The following is an 18,872-nucleotide window of genomic DNA, read 5'->3' on the forward strand; positions in this document are numbered from 1 at the left end:
TCATCCAGCATGCCGCCCAAGAAGATCCGCAAGGTGGACGATGCTGCTGGGAGTGCTCGGGATGCAGCGGCTGTTCCACAGTCGCCGCAACCAGCACCCGATAAGGCCCCTCTTTTGACGTGTGATGTCTGTGGAGACAGCTCGTTTCCTTCGCGCAACAAGTTGTTTCGCCATCTCAAAGACTGTGCTGTCAACCTTGCGTCGCACAAGGTGAATGCGGCTTTGCTCAACACCCAGACAGATGTGACAAACGTATACTACTACGTGACGGGAGGACGTTTGCGTGGACGAACGCTCGGGTCGGTAGAACGATACTCTCTTCACCGCAAGTGTTGGGAAGTGGCCCCGCCGATGCAGGAAAACCGCGGCAGTCATGGTGCCGTCGGCGTTGGGAACACTCTGTATATCCTTGGCGGGGGTGGATTTCGCTCCAACCTTGCCACGTGCGAGAAACTTGAGATCCCCGGCGAGAAGTGGACTGCTATTGCCCCCATGACCACCTACCGACATGCTCTCGCTGTGGTGTACGTGCCTGAACAGAAGTGCATCTACTGCGTGGGTGGATGGGTGAATGGATCCAAATGTTCACCAGTCTTGGAGCAATACGATATCGACAACGACAAGTGGACGACATGCACACCAATGGAAGTGCCTCGTCGCCTCCTCGGGGCGACGTCTTTTGCCGGCAAGTTGTATGTGTTTGGCGGAAACGGCGACGACCACGATGACAAGCACAAGAAATGGTACAGCGACGCCGTGGAGTCTTACGATCCAACGACCAATGCGTGGACGCGAAAAGCGCCGCTTCCGACGGCTGGTCCTTGCAGCGCCGTCACAGTCGGTGCGTTCATCTTTGTATTTCTCCATGGCAAATCGGTGCTTCGTTACGATCCGGCTGCTGACTCATACACGACGCTGGCGCCACTGCCGCTCGCCGAGTGGTTCTGTTTTGACGCGAATGCTTTCGGACACACTGTGTACGTGAACGGAGGGATTACCAAAGGCGTGTGGTCGAAGGCGTTCTATCTGTACGACACCCTCACCAACAAGTGGACCGAGCTTTCGTCTATGCAAACGGCGCGCCGCCGCTGTGCCGCGGCCCTTGTGTATGCACCGTCATCGTAGAGCACGTAATGTAAACAGGACCTTCGTTAGCTGTGAAAATATCTTGATCTATGGAAAAATTGCAGTTTTGGATATTTTTGATTTTTCATCATTTACTAGTAGTTGTTTAATTACTGGAGTCCAATCGAGTTGATCTTGGTCAAGTGTAATGACATGTCATCGAAATTTTATAAATATCTTTTCTTTAGAATCGTTTTTCAATTTCACGAAGCAGAGCATTGGAGCAGAGCGTTGGTATATTTATACTATTTGCCAGGAATTGGGAGCATACAAATAACTAGATGATAGAATATTGTTTGATTAACAAAGGGGTAGCCAATCAGATCGACCAGCACCTTCGTCATCCCAGTCACGACTTTCCCTTGCGCGTCGTCATGTCCGTCAACCAGACCGTCCACGAAGCAAACAACTGCAAACTCATCAGCGGCACCTTCGAGACGCTGGTCCAAGTAGGCCTTGGCATCGTTGGTCTCTCGGTACTTGTGCTGAAGCGTGCGTACGAAAAGCCCCAGCGGCCCTTCCAGGTTTCTCACTTGATGGTCAGCCAGGTCCTCATGCCATTGTAGGTATGGGCTTACGATGCGTCCAAGCAAGCCATCGGTGCCGGTGTCGCGCACGCCGCCAACTTGTTCATCGCAATCATGTTAGTCAAGCTTTCAAAGTCTGACGATGCCAAGGACGAAGTAAAACCCACTCCTGTGCCCAGGTCGATTCGTAACCTGTTCTCGATCATGCTAGTGCTCGTTCTACTTCATCAATTTTACCCTCGACACGAGCTTGGGTGTACTTCTCAACTGGGTTCTCTTGCGCACGACCGTAGCGGCCGCGGTATGTAAACCAATCACCGTCCCTCTGCCACAGTCTTGTTCATGGATCGCCATCAGCTGCACTTCAACTGGACGTGGCTCCAAGTGCCCGGGTACTATGGCAATCCCATCCGCACGAGGTGCTTCACCCTATCTTTCCACCCCCGAACTGAACCGTCTGGCGTGCTAGAGTGTGGTTGACCCAGCTCCTGTCTTGGATTGCGATTGTCTTGACGGCGAAGCTCGTCATCGCGCGCTTCATTTATGCGTTTTCGGCTCCGCTCAACGACTTTGGCAACTGGTTGTTCGACCCGCTGTCCAACTACCCCAAGGTTGAGCTCCTCTTCGTCATGGTCGCGTGTCCATGCCTGATGAACGCGCTTCAATTCTGGGTACGCCGACTGGTGTGATTCGCATCGATTTCATGCAGCTACTCGATAGATTACCGACAACTTTCTCAAGAAGCCGGCTAAGGTCGTCGGTGCCGTCGCGGATGAAAAGACACCGTTGGTGTGAGTTGTTTTCTGTCGAAGTAGTCTCTCATGTGCTAAATGGATCGCAACTGCCTCGAATGGACGTGTGGTAGACATAAACAACACGAAACCACGTTGAAAAACAATGGGTTTGGTAATTATTGGCCCGGAGGAGGACGCATCATTGGAGGGCCACCTGGAGGCGGCGGCATGCTAAGCCCTGGGGGGGGTCGCATTCCTGGAGGAAGCATGCCAGGAGGCATCATTCCAGGAGGCATCATTCCAGGAGGGTACATGCCCGGTGGCGGTGGACCGCGCGGAGGAAGCATCCCAGGGGGAGGCCCTCGCGGAGGGATACCACGGCCATAAGACTGTGCCGGAGCTTGGGCAGCCACTAGAACACAGAAAGCGGTGTGAGATGGTTAGAACGATCGGATGGCCATGGCAGCACTCGCAACGACGTTGAGAGTAACGGAATGGCCCTCTTCCATCATACTAAGATCAATCGTAGTAAGTTTTTTGGTAGTAAGTTTGGAGCGTCAACCAAGCTGTGAAGCTTGTCTGTTATCTGTTCCTTGCAATCACGTGGAAGGGGTTGAGATGCCATCGACTTCTTTGCCAACTCGAGTTGCTGCGAGTGCTGCCAATAAGTGTTGTGGGAGTGGACGTAGACGTACCTTGACCAGGCTGCAGCATGCCAGCAGGACCGCCAACTCCACGCATGGGGGCAGCCAAGCCCATGGGAATGCCAATGGGCGCAGCAGGCAATCCGCGACCTGCCGCCCGACCAAAGCCAGGACCCATGTTGCCCAACCCTTCTGCTTCATGCGCAGGAGGGGGGGATTCCACCGTCAACGACACGACGTTTTCGCCACGGAGAAGCACCAAGCCCAGCATACGCTTCTGAACTCGCTCTTCCTTGACGGAGGCAGCGGCACCCTTGAGTTTGTTCTTGAGCGTTCGAAATTCTTCGCAGTCCCCGAGCACCAAGTTCATGTGTTTGTCAAATGCCATGAAGGTACCAACCAGCGTCCGTCCGTCGGCCAGTGTCACCTTCATGCGGTAGTTGATGTAGTTGAGCATCTTGCTGCTCTTGTTCATCACCTAGATACCATCATCAGCTCACTCCTTCGGAAAGGAGCGGTCACGCACCATTGTGCCGTCGGTGTGAGCCCCAAGCGAGTTTTGTTGGTGAGAATTGGTATCGAATGGGTTTGTACGGTGGGGGCGAGTTAAGGTAGGATTGGCTAAAATATGGACAATAAAGTTGAGTAGAAGCATTTGATTGGCTTGTTCAGTCCTCAACCTGATTGGAAGAATGAGTTGAAGTCGACCAGTATCAAGACAACACTCTTGGGCAATTTTGACCACTTTTCGCTAGTAGCATGACAATTCCCAAGTTTGTAAATTTCTCGAGCGGCATGCGGCTGTTAGCATCGCGACGCCAGACTAGATTAGATGATGCATCGCCCCAGAGGTTTGCCATGATCGTCGTATATGCCGTATATCATGGCCCACGTACAAAGTCGAGTTTGCTTTTCAATATCCCTGGCATCGTTGTCGACGGGGAGCAATCGAAGAAGATGCTATGAATGTAGAGATTATAGGAGGAGGTTGGTAGGTTTGGAGGACTGGAAGGCCTTCGTTCTACTGTCGGCACTGCCTTGGCGCTCCTTGTAGTGGTACATGGCTACCTGGCTGCGAAGCTTCTACGACAAGGAGATTCGAGGCAGCGATCGGAGTTGCCTCGTCAAAGTCGCTGGTCATTCAAATATAAGGCAACTTTGGGATCGAATCATAGGGAGGCCCGAAAGTTTCGCCCCAACTTCTTCATTACACAACGCTCGGTCGCTCACGTGGCCTTGGGCAACGAACACGCGTCAAGTTTGGCAGCTCAACGTCTGAGGCGGATGTATGAATCGCCAAAGCTCGTGTCGATTTGGGATATAACCATGATTTAGTTTGTCTATCGAGTTGTGTACTACTTGATAAAATGCAGATGGGATGGATGGCTACGCATACTCGGGCTGGCCAAATGCGTTGGTGACGGAGTCGGTCGGGTTGAAATTGTCCAGCCAAGCGCAGTTCATGTCAAAATCAAACTGGTTGGACGTGGTGGAGAGGTCGTCCTTCATATCCGGCAGCAGCGGCGTCGGCGCAAAGATCGAGTTCATGTCGAGCAAATGAAAGTTCGGTCCGTCCGTTTGAATGTGGAGGTTCTCAATGTCGCCCATCGAGTACGGCTGCTGTTGCTGCTTGAAGTCTTTCTTGTCAAAATCTGTGGGGGATGGAAACATGCGATGGTACGAGCTGGGGGTCGTTCCCGACAATGTCGTGGCGCTAAGAAAGTCTGGCAACGCGTTCAGATGCATGAGTGTGTGGGACGGTCGGAAGTGCATCGCGGAATTGTTGTTGTTGCTGATGGAAGCCATGGGAGTGTGTGTGCTGGATGACGACTTCACAGTCGGGAGCTTCTTCCTTGAGGTCTCTGGGCTGTTTTTGCGTTTGATCAGGTAGAGTCGGTCAGGGCGATTCTGGCGAAAATCGGGGTGGGAAAAAGTGCAGATGTTGGTTTGAGACTTGGTCCACTTGCGGAAGCCAAAATAGTTGAGCTGCCTCTGGAAGCTCGCGTATTTGGAGTGCTTAAAGTACTTTGGCAGGATATACTGGGCCATGCGATCTGTGTCAAGGATCTGGATCGACGACCCGCCGTTCGCCCATGCAATCACCGTGCTGTCCTCCTTCTCCAGGATCTGGTACAAATAGCGAAGGAACTTGGGGACTCCGACCTTTCGTTTCTTCGTGCACGGAAGGTCGTGCGACATCGGCGACGACGGAGTGGAGGCAGTGGACATGGTGGTTGAAATCTCAAACTGGTGTGCCCTTGGCAGCTTGTTCTATCAGCGACCATGGCTGCCGTCGCGTGAGGAGGTGGGGAGTTGGCTCGGTCAGGAGTTGGTTTCGCTGTCAGGTGCGAGGCGATGGGGAGTACGCGATTTGATTGGTTGATAGTGATCCACCGGACCAATTAGAGAAAGTGACAGTTTCAAATCGCCGACTGTTTCGGCGGAGCTGCGCGACCACCGGCAATGGCAGTGGCGGAGACGCTGCTTTCCTTCGATTATCAACGCCCTCAAGTGGAACTGCAGGTGGGTGCGCCGGTGACAGGGCATGATCGATCGCCTGGTGATCGCCCAGGTCGTTAAGCGATGACAATGAAACGGTGACACCCCCAAAAGCCTCGTAATCCAACCACGTCCTCGAAGCACATCGTGGCCGTGTGCTGATTTATCCAGTCAGCTTTCCACACGGCCGAGATTCAACCCTCGTGTTCAAGGCATGCTGCTCGACAGTCATGCTGGGTGTAGCATGGCACATGGACAGACCAATGGAGCCATTGGGATCGCCTCAATGGGTACCGGGTGCTTCGCAACTTGGGTCGATTCAGCAAATTCCCGTGGAGGTCTCTGTCGGATGGCACGAAGGGCATTACTTGGTGTTGAAACTGCAAACTCGTTTCAAAGCGTTCGACGACATCGAGCAATGGCTCATTGCGCACTGCATGAGTTTGTCGGGTGAAAGAAGGGGATAAAAGTAGCAATGAACGTCGACTGTCATCCTTGAGGGACCTCACGGCACCGAGAGCTTTGTTCATGATGAGTTGACCCATTGGTGGACGTGAGCTCGTGAGCAGGGTGGTGGACAGTACGTAGTCCCATTCTGGAAGGATTTACATTGCCCCTCAAGTACGTTTATGACCAACTACTGAAGAAAGTCGACGTGCTTTGGTCGAAAGCGCTTGGCTTCCTACTCCAGTGCGGCATCGATCGCATCTTCTTCGGCGGTGTGCTCTGGCGGCGCAGACATGCGCACACGGTATCGCTTTTTCACGGCCTTCTTCACCTCGTCTTCGTCCTCGTCGTCAAAGTTCATAAATAAGAGCGGGAACATCCCGACGAGGCATCCGAAAGAGATTCCGATTGCCTGTGAAGCATAGCTGATCGCACGGACATGTGGCATGCGAGCTTGAGTCGATGACAACTGGGGGTCCTGGATGCCTAGCTTTCGAGCAAACGACTCGATGACCCCGCCGAGGCTGAGCCCAGCAACGTCGGCGACGCAGTTGCCAAGACCGACGGCCCCAACGAGCGAGATCGGCAGCATGAGCCGGATGTTGGTTTCAAGGAAATCGCCTGCCAAGAGCATGATGAGGTTGTCCACGACGCCAAACCCGATGAACGGAATGCCGGAAGCGAGCATGACAAGACGCAGCTGATGCGCCGTCGGGGGCTCCAACGAGCTATGCCCAAGCGATGTCGACAACGTCTTGGGCAAGAACTGTGAAGAGATGTACGAATGAAACTCGACCGCAGTCAGTTTCCCGTCCTGGTTCACGTCTGCGTCAGCAAAGTGCTTTTCCAGGTTGAAATCCTTCTTGTGGTTTGCCAGCACCCGCGTGATCACAGCTTCTTTGTCCGAGATCGACAGAGCCTCAAAGTTGTTGACGATCATCGTCACGTTGTCCTTCTTCTGCTGCAGAGCCTTCGTCGCCTTCCGATTGCGATGGCCCTGCCTGACCTTCCCAAGGTACGCCTTGATGACCCGCATGTCGATCCGAGTAAGTATCACGAAATCCACGACCTGAATTCATTCCTTACAAATTCTCATATACCAGGATTCATTTATTGACAACATTCCAACTTGATTTTAATATTGACTTCAATGAGTTAAAAAAATATTTCAACAACACACGCATTGAGCGATTCATGTACCAGGGTGGCAGTTGCGCCATCTTGTCGCTCCCAATCTCGCTGGACATCACGCGCGGGATGAATGTGTAGTAGGCTGCTAGCAATCAAGAAACGTAGGTGCCAATGGCCCTTCTCAAGTTTCAGCCAGCGTCAATGGTGTCGTCTTCGCGAGTGGCAATGACCTGTAAATGTCCCGACACATGGCCGTCGTCGGTGCAGCTCTCGGCCACCATGCAAATAAAGCAACTCGAATTGGTTCGATAGAAGATGGTAGAAATATTGATGGGCATGCATCCCTCCTAGCTTAGGCACAGATATGAAGGAGAATGTCGTTCGAGTGGGGAATCGTTCCATGCAATCCTGTCAGATCAGCGATAATACATGAGCAGCCAGCGCAGCATGCGTCGTGGCCGCCACCCTTGGTTTGAGCCGTGCCAAGACGTGGACGAGACCTACTTCGCCGGCCAGCGGGCGCGCTGAAGGACATTGCTGCAGCAACCGTCCCAGAGCTGCAATCAACCGCTCCACCGACTAGACAAGCACCCGTATTAACAAGACCACTAGAACTATCCAGACGATTGATTACCTGTTCATTGATAGAGTCGGTCGATGCATACACGTCCAGCGATTCCGCGATTCCGCCGACGACAGTAAACTGCACTGTCCAGTCCAACGCCACGTCCGACAATCGAGTGAAGTTGAAGACAGCGGCAGCAGCGACAGTTGCGGCTGGATGGGAAGGCGGGAGCTGGTGCCACGTCGACCACACAAACGGCAAGAAGCGAAGCGCATGAGGTGCGAGCAGCGTCGAAGTCGATGGCGCCGCGAGGAGGTTGACAAACGAGCTCAGGTATACGATGCGGAGCGCCGATGAAAACGACGAGTTGTTGGATGCTTGATCCACGTGATCCACTAGCCATGCAATGACGGAGGACGCCGCGTCGGGGGTGGATGGCGCATTAAGCGCGACTTCGGCGGCGAGAACTGCCCGCAGCAGACACAATGCCATGAAGGGGTTAGTGTTTTGCGTCAGCACGGGGACAAGCGCTTGCCACCAAAGCGATCTACACAGAGACATGGATTAGGCTGCAGAGGTCGGAAAATCGATACCTGTCGACCTGAATGACTTGGGCGTCCAAACTGGCTGGGGAATGGGTCGCCAAGCGTTGAAACGCGGCAAGTTCCTCCGCTGAAAACGAATGGAAGGCCGTCACGTTTGCAAGGATGCGATCGAAGTGCAGAGTAGGCTCGCCAGAGACGACAGGTCGCACGTAGCTGTCGAGGGATTTGAACGGTGACGGTCCAGGTACGGATCTACATGCCGACGTGAGACCGGCGTGCCAACAACACGTGATATCAACTTACGCAGCAGCACGAGATGGAGGAGGGGGAAGTGAAGTAGATGCAAGAAACGGATTCCCGCCGCCGTGCGACTGAACGTTGACAGCCATATTTGCTTGCATTTGCTCAATCATCGGGCGAAACATGGCACTACGTGAAAAGGAAGCGCAAAATCACGAGAGGAAGCCAGGGTGTGGCGCATGTACCCCATGGGAGTCGACAGGACTTCATTCGGGAGGTCCAAGATGTGCTGGGGTATGCCGCTGCCAACGAGAAATAGCGCAACTTCGTTCGAAAAGTTGTTGCAGTTATTCGTGAGCAAGTTGTACGTGGCGGCTGTGAACCGAGGACTCACTTCGTGGAGGAACGCGTTGAATTCTTCAGGCGGAACTTGCGTCGAACCCAGTCGGAGGACTTGGACAGGTTGACCGTAGGTTTCGACAACATAGGACGGGTGGATCGCCTGGATTCCGCCTCCAAAGAAGTATTCCTTCTCGTACACCATGATTCCTGTGTGCCACACTCCATCGATCTGGCGTCCCAGCAACGCAGGCGACATCTGCCGCGCCATGCCGCGCGTCAAGTCGTACACATGCAGCACCACCTCGTACATCGTTCCAAAAATGCGACCAACGTCGGATGCAGTCGGGATCAACATTCTGTTTATAAATGATTGAGAGGCAGACATCCATTTCAGGAGGTTTATCCGGATATCCGGCTCTTGAATTGGCGGTTTCACGTTTGGCACACCTCGTCGCACGATCTGCTAGGGCATGGCGTCGTTGTCGCCCATTTGCGTGCCGTGAGAAGCGCCATGCAGTCTGCAAAAGCCAACCAGCCTCGCTTTCTGTCAACTCTTGCGCAGATGCTTGCAAACGAAGACACTGCAGTCACGTGGGCTGAAAACGGAACGTGCATTCACTTCCACAGCATGCACTACTTCAGCCAGCACGTCCTGCCACGGTATTTTCGCCACAAGCAATGGTCGAGCTTCCAACGACAGCTAAATTACTACGGGTTTCGAAAGAAGCCCATTCGCGACAACATTCCCTCCGGTGGCTGCGTTTACTGGCACCCACACTTCGTCGAGCATAAGCCTGAACTGTTGCATCTTGTCACAGCCAAACGACGCCCACACCGCATCCCGCCGATGCAAGTAGCGGTCGTCCCATCTGTGAAGATAATGGCTTGTCCGGGTCATGTTTCGCCGCAAGGTTTGCATTGCACGGCCAGAGCTGAGCGCAACGCGTCGTTGGATAGCTACTTGCCCTTTTCCCCCGCCTTGGAACCCAATCACGCAGGCATGTTGGACGACTTGAGCGTTGAAAGCAACTCCCTCGCGTGGCTCGACGACCTCTTCGCTCTACCACCGTCAGCCGTGGCATATTCACGAGTCTTGTAGATCAATCCCTTGAACATGCATGGCTTGTCAGGCTACAGTTTTGTGAGCAGCTGGTTGAGGCAGACGGGAGCGACACCGCGCCTCGAGCGAGATGAGGAGGGAGGTTGGCACTAACAGGGCCACATGCGCAAAGGTACGAAGTGAAGTCTTGGGTGACGACGCGCAGTCACGGCGGCCAAGCCAATCGCGTCGAGTGATTCATCCTCGCGGTCGTGCCAAGAGCGTCAGTTCGCAAAGAAACGTGGGAAGGCCACGACATATTTATTTAAAGGGTTTCGTTGATCGGAGCGCCAGCGGCCCAACTTTGTATATGAATCATACTGGCCAGAATAAAATTCCACCATTTTGCGATAGAATATCGTAGGAAACTTGTCAAAATATTATCCCACCATGAGCGAATGAAATTCACCGCCCATAGTCTGACGCTTCGGCCTCACGAGTATGAAAGCAATCTGATTGGCTAATTGCTTTGTATTCCACCAATCAAGTAGAATCATCGCCACCGCGGTCCTCCTACACAGGGTGATGCTGCCTCCGCTGCTCCATCGTGTAGACCGGTTGCTGTATTTTCGCATTCCGACACGACGAGACGGACACCTACACAAAATCAAAACAGAATCAACAATTATCACGTGCCCAGCTATTGTGCATTGATTGCTTCGGGGATTACATGGCGAATATGCCCAGATAATAGGATGTCGACGGAAGTTTGTGCAATTTTGGACGTGTCTCAAATCCACCAATCAACGTGCGAAATGCAGTACCATGGCATCTGATTGGCTGAATCTGTAACGGGGCGCGGCAATGTATTCATTTAAACAGGTTTTCCAAGGAAAGGATATCCTAAAGTTTTCACTTCTCGACTTGACGAGCGGAGCGCAGAAGACGCCGCGATCCACCATGTACCGTCGCCTGCAGCACATCAAGCCCAAGCCGTCGCAGCACTCGATGCTCACCCGTGATATGAGTCACATTCGTAAGCTCATGGCTGCGAACCGTGGCGAAATCGCCACGCGTATCATGCGTGCTGGCAATGAATTGGGTCTCCGCACGGTCGGCATCTTTTCCAACGAAGATCGATTCACACAACACCGATACAAAGCGGACGAGTCGTACCTGGTTGGCAAAGGGAAAAGCCCCGTCGCAGCGTACCTGGACATTGAAGGCATCGTGAAAATTGCCAAGGACAACCACGTCGACGCCGTGCATCCGGGGTATGGGTTTTTGTCGGAAAATGTCGAGTTTGCCAAACGATGCAAAGAAAATGGCATCACGTTTGTGGGTCCGACGCCGGAAAACTTGGCCATGTTTGGGGACAAGACTGCCGCGCGTGCGATCGCGATCAAGCACAACGTTCCGGTCGTGCCGGGGACGGATGGCCCCGTGTCGACGTTGGAAGAAGCGCGCAAATTTATTGACTCGGGTGTGGGGTACCCCGTCATCATCAAGGCCAGTATGGGCGGTGGTGGCAAGGGTATGCGCGTCGTGAACAGTGCTGAGGAGTTGGAATCGAACTTTACGCGTGCCAGTTCCGAAGCGTTGGCCGCGTTCGGTGACGGCACTGTCTTCATTGAGCGCTACGTGTACAAGCCTCGCCACATCGAAGTACAGATCCTCGGGGACGGCAATGGAAAGGTCGTGCACTTGTACCATCGTGATTGCTCAGTGCAACGTCGTCACCAAAAGGTGCTCGAAACGGCGCCCGCCGTGGGGCTGCCCAAAGAGGTCGAAGAAGCCATGATCAACGACGCCGTTCGGTTGACGTCAGCGGCCAAGTACAAGAACGCGGGGACAGTCGAGTTTCTCGTGGACAGACAAGGCCGCCACTACTTCATTGAGGTGAACCCGCGCATCCAAGTGGAACACGTCATCACAGAAGAAATCACGGGCATCGACTTGGTGCAAAGCCAGATCCGCATCGCCAATGGCGAGTCGTTTGAGAGTCTTGGTCTGGTCCAGGACAATATCAGTGTCCGCGGCCACGCCATGCAATGCCGCGTGACGACGGAAAACCCATCGCTTGACTTCCAGCCGGACTCGGGTGTGATTGAAGTGTTTCGATCGCCTGGTGGCATGGGCATTCGCCTCGACGATGGCCCGGGTTTTGTCGGCGCGCACATCACGCCCCACTACGACTCGCTCCTGGTGAAGGTAACGGCCCATGCGCTCCAACGCGAAGATGCAGTCCGTAAGCTCAAGCGCGCGCTGTCCGAGTTCCGGGTTCGCGGTGTGACCACCAACAAGAGCTTCTTGCAGCATGTGCTGTCGCACCCCGACTTTGTCAAGGGCCACATCGACACTTCTTTCATTGCAGATAACCCGCACTTGGTCGCGCCATCCAAGTCCACCAATCGTGGGCAAAAGATGCTCCGATACATTGGGAACACCATCGTGAACGGCCCGGAGAAGGACTTGGGTGCGACTGGCCCGGCCCCGAGTCCGATGGACCCTATCATCCCCGTGCTCCCAGCAGGGCCTGCTCGCCAAGGCAAGTCGCTCCGCCAGATTTACAAGTCGGAAGGCCCTGCTGCGTTTGCCAAGGCTGTGCGTGACCACAAGGTACCTGCCATTCTCAGCGAAAAAATTGTGCGCCTTGTCTCTAATGATAATTTAGGGACTGCTCTTGACCGACACGACGTGGCGCGATGCACATCAGTCGTTGCTGGCCACCCGTGTGCGCACGCGCGACTTGGAAGCGATTGCGCCGGCTACAGCCATCGCACTTCGTGACGCGTACTCGATTGAAATGTGGGGCGGTGCCACGTTTGACGTGGCCATGCGATTCCTCCGTGAAGATCCGTGGGAACGTCTTGCAAACTTGCGCGAACTCGTGCCGGACATTCCGTTCCAAATGCTTTTGCGCGGTGCGAACGCTGTCGGGTACACAAGTTACCCGGACAATGTCGTGTACAAGTTTTGCGAAAAGGCGCAACAGACCGGCATGGACGTGTTTCGTGTGTTCGATTCGCTCAACTATATCGAGAACATGCGCCTGGGGATTGACGCGGTCGGCGCTTCGGGCGGGATCATCGAGGCTGTCGTGTGCTACACTGGCGACGTATCAGACCCCAAGCGTGGCCCGTACAACCTCGACTACTACCTCAACTACACGCGCGAGTTGGTCAAACTCGGGATCCACGTCCTTTGTATCAAGGATATGGCAGGATTGCTCAAGCCTCAGGCTGCGACCATCCTCGTCGGTGCCATTCGCGCCGAGTTCCCCGACTTGCCGATCCACGTTCATACGCACGACACTGCCGGGACTGGCGTGAGTTCGATGCTCGCGTGCGCGTACGCAGGTGCGGACGCCGTCGATTGCGCGACGGATGCCATGTCAGGCACGACGTCGCAGCCGTCGATGGGTGCGTTGGTTGCTGCGGTCAAGAACACCGAACTCGACACGGGCATCAACCCAGAACACATTAACGAGATCAACGACTACTGGGAAACCATGCGTGGCGTGTACGCTCCGTTCGAGTCGGGCCAGAAGTCCGGGTCGGCCGACGTATACCACCACGAGATGCCCGGTGGTCAGTACACCAACTTGTTGTTCCAGTCCAACCAACTCGGGTTGGCGGGTCAGTGGCCCGCGATCAAAAAGGCGTACGCGACCGCGAACAAGCTGCTTGGAGACATCATCAAGGTGACGCCGTCGTCCAAGGTTGTCGGTGACTTTGCCCAATTTTTGGTCCAAAACAAACTCACGGAAGAAGAAGTCCTCGCCCAAGCCGAGACCCTGAGCTTCCCCAAGTCGGTCGTCGAGTACTTCCAGGGGTACTTGGGCATTCCCCACCATGGCTTCCCCGAAGCTCTCCGATCCAAGGTGCTCAAGGGCCGCTTGCTCCCGAACGGCAAGTCCGTGTTCGAAGGCCGCCCTGGTGCCGAACTCGAGCCGTATGACTTTACCGAAGCCCACCGCGCCCTCGTCGAGTCGTATGGGTCGGACAACATCTCGGAACTGGACGTGCTCTCGCACGCCATGTACCCTGACGTGTTCAAGAACTTTATGGAGTTCAAGGAAAAGTACGGGTCGCTCCACTTTTTGGACACGCGCACGTTCTTGACTGGGCTGCAAGTGGACAAGGAAATTGAGCTCCAGATCGAGCATGGGAAGACTGTATTTGTCCGCCTCGTCGCGGTTGGCGGCATCTCCAAGAAGGACGGTACGCGCGACGTGATCTTTGAATTGAACGGTCGCCAGCGCGTGATCAAGGTTGCCGACGCAAACGCCGGCGTTGGCAAGGTCGAGAAACTCAAAGCGAGCCCGAACGTACCAGGGTCGGTCGGCGCCCCCATGCCTGGTGTGATTGTCGAAGTCAAAGTCCAACGCGGCCAGCAAGTCAAAGCAGGCGAACCGCTCTGTGTGTTGAGTGCGATGAAGATGGAGACGGTGGTGGCCGCCCCTGTTTCGGGCAAGGTCAAGGAACTCCACGTTATTGTCGGCGACAGCTTGAAGGCCGGGGAACTCTTGGTCGAAATCGACGAGTCGGGCGAGAAGGACGTGTAAATCGAATGAACCAATGTTTATAGTAGTCTGCGGACGGTGAGCCGATGCATTCCATCGGCGGCGACGGTCAAGAGATGCATGACGTTGGAGTGAGCAGGATGCGAATTGGATGATTCACACGTCATCTACCACGTCACACTGTCAGCTTAACACTGTGAACGATGGCCGCTGTTCTGCTGGTTGGCGCTGGGATCGCCATGACAACAGCGCCTGCATCGGACGTGGTTTTCTGCACACGACGACAGAAAAATCGACGAGATCACAGGAAGGGTAGGACGAGGATGGTTCGCGCTCAACGAGATCTATTAAGAGGAAGATGGCGTTCCCAAGCGATGCGTGGGGGCTCCTAGCGCGCCACTGGCGACGAGGGCTTGGTGCTCGGCTGTCCACTGCATTCACGGACTGGGTGAGAATCGCCTCGAATGTCCAACGTGCGCGTCCAACCTCGGCCATCGTGGTTTTGGAAATGCCCAAGTTGTTTCGAATGTCGTCGCGTTGGAGTTCCATGCGTCGCATCTCTTGCAGCGATCGCTGTGGACATGAGTCATCACGATGCACATTGTACCAAGACGTACTTCGTTCGCGTCAGCGCACGCTCGAAGGAACGACGTGTCCAGGGATGGCCAGTCTATACGATGGGAATGCGTAAACAGATCGCAGGCAACGGCTCGTCATGTGCACACCGCGGTCGTGTTCGGGGCCGTTGTTCATGGCGTCGTTGGGTGGAGGCGTATTGTCCAACAGTCGCAGCAGTTACGCCGATGCCCACTCCAGTCCTGCGCCCCGAGATCGGCCCGCCGGCAGCATCCAGTACGTGGCATTGCTCACGCCGATGAATGCATGGCATCTCAGTCGCATTGTAAGCAGGGGAATCCCCAACACGACGTGTTCCGGACTGGACGGTGGACGACGTTGTAACGTGGCTGCACCATGCACACCTGGGAGGCCATGAGGCTGCTTTTCGGCAAGCTCGAGCAACGGGTACGTTTCGTGTCCAAGACACGTGTGGGTCAAGCTTTTCGTTGGCAGGAGCGTATTTGATGGCGCTGACTGCCGACAACCTGACTACGATGGGAATCACAACCCTGAAACAGCGCAAGGTTCAGTTGTTGCCTTGCATCATCTTGTCATGAACGCCACAGGAAGTGATGAAAGCGGTGCATGCGCTGCAAGACGATGCTCATCGCGATCGGATTGAGTGCCTAACTGAAACGAGTGCTGCCTTGATCCACCACGCGGCCGACGAGCCGGATGCACCCGAATTCAACGAAGACGAAAGCCACCAGTCATTCTTGGAAGCGCTGCATGAATGGCGCGGACAAAAGCCGACAGAAGTCTCCCACATCGCGACCGAAACAATTACACGACCAACAAGCACCCTGGCGACGGTGTGCTGGCAGTGCTTCAAACCGTTGGTACACAACCAAGTGTGTTCTTCGAGCAGAACGATGACGTGGTGTCTCATAGAAGGCAGCCGTCGTGCACAAGGACGGCCATGACTTTTGCTCGTCACCATGTGAGGCAGCCCACGTGAAGGAAGTTCAGCGGCAGAAACTCGCCGCAAAAGCCACGCAATCCACCGCCGCCCTCCATCACCAACACATTCAAGCCACGTGGGCACTCGATATCAAGTTCACAGTCAGCTAGTGTACAGATATCACACGAAGACGCTCTGTCTTGGTGGATATTCTGCACGCATGCGGCGGCAGCCGTCGTGGGATGGAGGTTGTGAAAATTGAAATTGGGAAATTTCTCAATATTTTTACCCAATTTTCGTCATTTAATTTCCATCATCTGACGTGACCGTCGTTCCAACAACTAACGTTCGACGCCGCGGATGTCGCGCCGCGCCTCCGTGACGGAGTGGATGCATCAAGCATTGAATGACACAGGGTTATCGACCGTCGTGGAACCACTTGCGACGGCATCACTGCTTGCGTCCTCAAAGCACGGGGCGATGACGACATCGCTCATGTACTTGTGCCTCGGTCTGTTCCTTGTCGCGTCGACCTTAATCCTCCTCAAGTTCTGGCTGCAGACACGATCTACCCTCGTTCCAGCAACGAAAGTTCGCCTCATTCATCTACTCGACGTTGCGATCTGCATCCTCGGGTGGTATGCCATGAGTATCAGCATGACTCTGTTCAACAAGTGGTTTGTCAAAGTTTGGCACGGCGGGTTTCCGTTCGTGTTTACCATGGGAGCGATCCACATGTCGATCAAGTCGGTGCTCACCCGTATCATGATGTGGCGGCATCCCACGTCCATAGCGGTCGTCTCCCCGCGTAACTACTGGCGGTACGATCCAGTGCATTATTGTGGGTGTGCTAGCAACGCTCCTAGACTATGCTTTCCGATCGGACTCTTCACCGGCGCGGACATCGTCATGTCCAGCATGTCGCTCCGATACATCACCGTGTCATTCTTCACGATCGTCAAGTCTGGTGGCAACGTGTGGAATCTCGTCTTTTCCATCTTCCTCGGGCTGCAACGGTTGTCGCCGTCGCTGCTGTTCGTCGTCATCGTCATCTCTGCCGGCATCGGTCTCGCGAGCTACGGTGTCGTCCATTTCGTCATGATCGGATTTGTCCTGGTGCTCTCCGCGTCCATCTTGGGGACGCTTCGCTGGGTCCTCACGCAATTCTTCATGCACCAACTCAACACGCGCTGCGACAAGTATGACTGACAATCATTCTGTTTTCCACCACTGACTTTTTTCCATTTTTGTTTTATTACGTTTTTAAATGCAATTTCGTTTTACTGAAAGACATACATTCCGGAATACCATTGTCATTTTCCTAGGTCGTTGACCGTGGTGTACCACATCGCTCCCGTGAGCGCGCTGTCCCTGCTCCCGATCGCGCTTTGCGTGGATGGCCCGGCGCTGTCGTCGTCCTTGTTCGTGCAAGACGCGTGGTTGTTGCTCGAGTGCTCTCTCTTCCTCATTGCGGGCGGAGTCCTGTCGTTTGTCCTCATCTACGTCGAAGTCGAACTCGTCAAGAAAACGTCGGCGCTGTCCCTTGGCATTGCAGGAAACCTCAAAGACGTGATGCAGATTCTCATGGCGATGCTTGTGTTCCAAGACCATTTGAGTGCTGTGAACGGTGCGGGGCTCATGGTGGCCACGATCGGCCTCATGTGGTACTCGTACCTGAAAGCCACGACGGCGGCGCCAGCCGCGCCACCGGAAGGGTACGCCACCGTACTGCAACACGACCAACTCGATGACGACATCTCCGACCACCACCCCGCAACGGAAGGGCTCCATGACAGGAAGCAAGCCCATAACATCACTTAACACATACTGTAGCACTGTCACTAACCTCTACATTGTCACGCCTACTTGCTGTTCACGGTTTGTTCGTGTGAGCGAGCGCATCACGAAGTAGGCGCTGACACATGCAGTCGTATTGAGCTCGATGCCACTGCCGGCCATTTGCGCCGGAAATGACAAGATCAAGCAGCTCGATGTCGAGCCTCGCCCAAACCATGCCTCACATCCATGGCACGAAATGCCTGTGTCGCCATTGTTCAACTAAACTAGTTGGCCAAATTGTTGTACATGTATAGATTTGCGTGCGGATTTGGCAAGGCCCTTCACACTGGTCTGGCCGCCACGCTCCAGGAGTGTCCTCCGCGGTTGGTATTGCAATGGACTTCAATAAATAGGTGGCGACTCTAGACCGTCGTGGTGAACCTACGAAGTCGCCGCCAGAGTACTGGGGGAACCACTGCGAGTTTGGCAAGTCTCTCGCCCAGAGGTCTCATCGCGCGTGCCCTACACTTAATAGTCTCCTGTGAGTTTACCAATAACTGCATGAATGGCATACTTGCGGCTGTTCGGCCACTAGGTGCGACGCTATCGTCTTGTTGAGGTTTGATTTAGTTCACGTGAAGGGGGAACGAGTATCGTACCAACGATGCGGCGGCAGCTTGCGCGGTGCTGGAAGAGCCCACAGAGCTTGGCCAAGAGGAATAAATCATCGAAGATCGGCGCAAGCGATGGCCCCCTCAATCGGTTCGAACTAAGACAAGAAAAGTTTGGACAGACTTGCCGAAGGACGGAAGCAACTCGGTCAACGAGAACGCGTCAGACGGGTCAACACAAGTATTACAGGACGAAGGAGTTGCAAATCGCAATGTACAGGGCATACAAAATACTACAGAGCAGCTCCGTCGACCCCCACGAAGCACATCAAAGGCACATCGGTCTAATAACCATAGAAAACCCGCATGTTCACGGATAATTCATATTCACTGAGTTTATGTTGGAGACAAGGACTTGGTGCCCAACGCGATGCCGACACGAGGTATAACGTACAGGCTTTCACTTGTGCTCCACGATAACGCTACGAACGCGACATTTTGAACAGCATCGTGACTGGCAAAATTACAGACAGACGTTGCAACGGAGAGGGCAAGCACCCCATGCTGTTTTTCTCTCGTGTGAGGAGAACACCGAGGATC

At 54.4% G+C, this 18,872-nt stretch overlaps 11 protein-coding genes across 12 annotated transcripts; 6 read left to right on the top strand and 5 right to left on the bottom strand.

Moving 5' to 3' along the window:
* H310_03318 (hypothetical protein) lies at positions 1-1,197 on the top strand. Its single transcript, XM_008867128.1, has one exon. The coding sequence runs from the start codon at positions 10-12 to the stop codon at positions 1,123-1,125; it is 1,116 nt and encodes a 371-aa protein (XP_008865350.1). The 5' UTR covers positions 1-9; the 3' UTR covers positions 1,126-1,197.
* Positions 1,198-1,460: 263 nt separating this feature from the next.
* Positions 1,461-2,552, top strand: H310_03319 (hypothetical protein). Its single transcript, XM_008867129.1, has 6 exons — positions 1,461-1,649; positions 1,692-1,808; positions 1,864-1,953; positions 2,010-2,071; positions 2,122-2,323; positions 2,373-2,552. Exons 1-6 carry the CDS (start codon positions 1,500-1,502, stop codon positions 2,445-2,447), a joined length of 696 nt encoding a protein of 231 aa, XP_008865351.1. The 5' UTR covers positions 1,461-1,499; the 3' UTR covers positions 2,448-2,552.
* On the bottom strand, positions 2,536-3,606 carry H310_03320. 2 transcript variants are annotated; one of them, XM_008867130.1, is made up of 3 exons: positions 3,557-3,606; positions 3,082-3,508; positions 2,536-2,798 (listed from the first exon to the last, which is right to left on the bottom strand). In XM_008867130.1, the coding sequence occupies exons 1-3, from the start codon at positions 3,557-3,559 to the stop codon at positions 2,563-2,565; spliced, it is 666 nt and encodes a 221-aa protein (XP_008865352.1). In that variant the 5' UTR covers positions 3,560-3,606; the 3' UTR covers positions 2,536-2,562. The 2 variants fall into 2 exon arrangements, with proteins under 2 accessions (XP_008865352.1, XP_008865353.1); XM_008867131.1 differs by having other exon boundaries at positions 2,536-3,035.
* A 685-nt stretch (positions 3,607-4,291) lies between these two features.
* On the bottom strand, positions 4,292-5,354 carry H310_03321 (hypothetical protein). The gene has a single exon (XM_008867132.1). It carries the CDS (start codon positions 5,257-5,259, stop codon positions 4,417-4,419), a length of 843 nt encoding a protein of 280 aa, XP_008865354.1. The 5' UTR covers positions 5,260-5,354; the 3' UTR covers positions 4,292-4,416.
* Positions 5,355-6,084: 730 nt separating this feature from the next.
* On the bottom strand, positions 6,085-7,042 carry H310_03322 (hypothetical protein). Its single transcript, XM_008867133.1, has one exon. It carries the CDS (start codon positions 7,010-7,012, stop codon positions 6,212-6,214), a length of 801 nt encoding a protein of 266 aa, XP_008865355.1. The 5' UTR covers positions 7,013-7,042; the 3' UTR covers positions 6,085-6,211.
* A 354-nt stretch (positions 7,043-7,396) lies between these two features.
* H310_03323 (hypothetical protein) lies at positions 7,397-9,122 on the bottom strand. The gene is made up of 5 exons (XM_008867134.1): positions 8,703-9,122; positions 8,521-8,646; positions 8,266-8,469; positions 7,742-8,219; positions 7,397-7,686 (listed from the first exon to the last, which is right to left on the bottom strand). The coding sequence occupies exons 1-5, from the start codon at positions 9,107-9,109 to the stop codon at positions 7,519-7,521; spliced, it is 1,383 nt and encodes a 460-aa protein (XP_008865356.1). The 5' UTR covers positions 9,110-9,122; the 3' UTR covers positions 7,397-7,518.
* Positions 9,123-9,246: 124 nt separating this feature from the next.
* Positions 9,247-9,931, top strand: H310_03324 (hypothetical protein). Its single transcript, XM_008867135.1, has one exon. The coding sequence runs from the start codon at positions 9,311-9,313 to the stop codon at positions 9,896-9,898; it is 588 nt and encodes a 195-aa protein (XP_008865357.1). The 5' UTR covers positions 9,247-9,310; the 3' UTR covers positions 9,899-9,931.
* Positions 9,932-10,763: 832 nt separating this feature from the next.
* H310_03325 (pyruvate carboxylase) lies at positions 10,764-14,430 on the top strand. The gene is made up of 2 exons (XM_008867136.1): positions 10,764-12,457; positions 12,513-14,430. Exons 1-2 carry the CDS (start codon positions 10,799-10,801, stop codon positions 14,403-14,405), a joined length of 3,552 nt encoding a protein of 1,183 aa, XP_008865358.1. The 5' UTR covers positions 10,764-10,798; the 3' UTR covers positions 14,406-14,430.
* Positions 14,431-14,687: 257 nt separating this feature from the next.
* H310_03326 (hypothetical protein) lies at positions 14,688-15,165 on the bottom strand. The gene is made up of 4 exons (XM_008867137.1): positions 15,089-15,165; positions 14,981-15,033; positions 14,850-14,936; positions 14,688-14,794 (listed from the first exon to the last, which is right to left on the bottom strand). Exons 1-4 carry the CDS (start codon positions 15,114-15,116, stop codon positions 14,711-14,713), a joined length of 252 nt encoding a protein of 83 aa, XP_008865359.1. The 5' UTR covers positions 15,117-15,165; the 3' UTR covers positions 14,688-14,710.
* Positions 15,151-16,175, top strand: H310_03327 (hypothetical protein). Its single transcript, XM_008867138.1, has 5 exons — positions 15,151-15,215; positions 15,273-15,386; positions 15,435-15,505; positions 15,548-15,820; positions 15,873-16,175. The coding sequence occupies exons 1-5, from the start codon at positions 15,167-15,169 to the stop codon at positions 16,050-16,052; spliced, it is 687 nt and encodes a 228-aa protein (XP_008865360.1). The 5' UTR covers positions 15,151-15,166; the 3' UTR covers positions 16,053-16,175.
* A 67-nt stretch (positions 16,176-16,242) lies between these two features.
* On the top strand, positions 16,243-17,703 carry H310_03328 (hypothetical protein; the record flags this gene model as incomplete). Its single annotated transcript, XM_008867139.1, has 3 exons — positions 16,243-16,703; positions 16,749-17,081; positions 17,208-17,703. The coding sequence occupies 3 exons, from the start codon at positions 16,243-16,245 to the stop codon at positions 17,701-17,703; spliced, it is 1,290 nt and encodes a 429-aa protein (XP_008865361.1).
* Between the last annotated feature and the right edge of the window lie 1,169 nt (positions 17,704-18,872).

Source organism: Aphanomyces invadans (assembly GCF_000520115.1).
Source record: "Aphanomyces invadans strain NJM9701 unplaced genomic scaffold supercont1.5, whole genome shotgun sequence".
NCBI lineage: Eukaryota > Oomycota > Saprolegniomycetes > Saprolegniales > Verrucalvaceae > Aphanomyces > Aphanomyces invadans.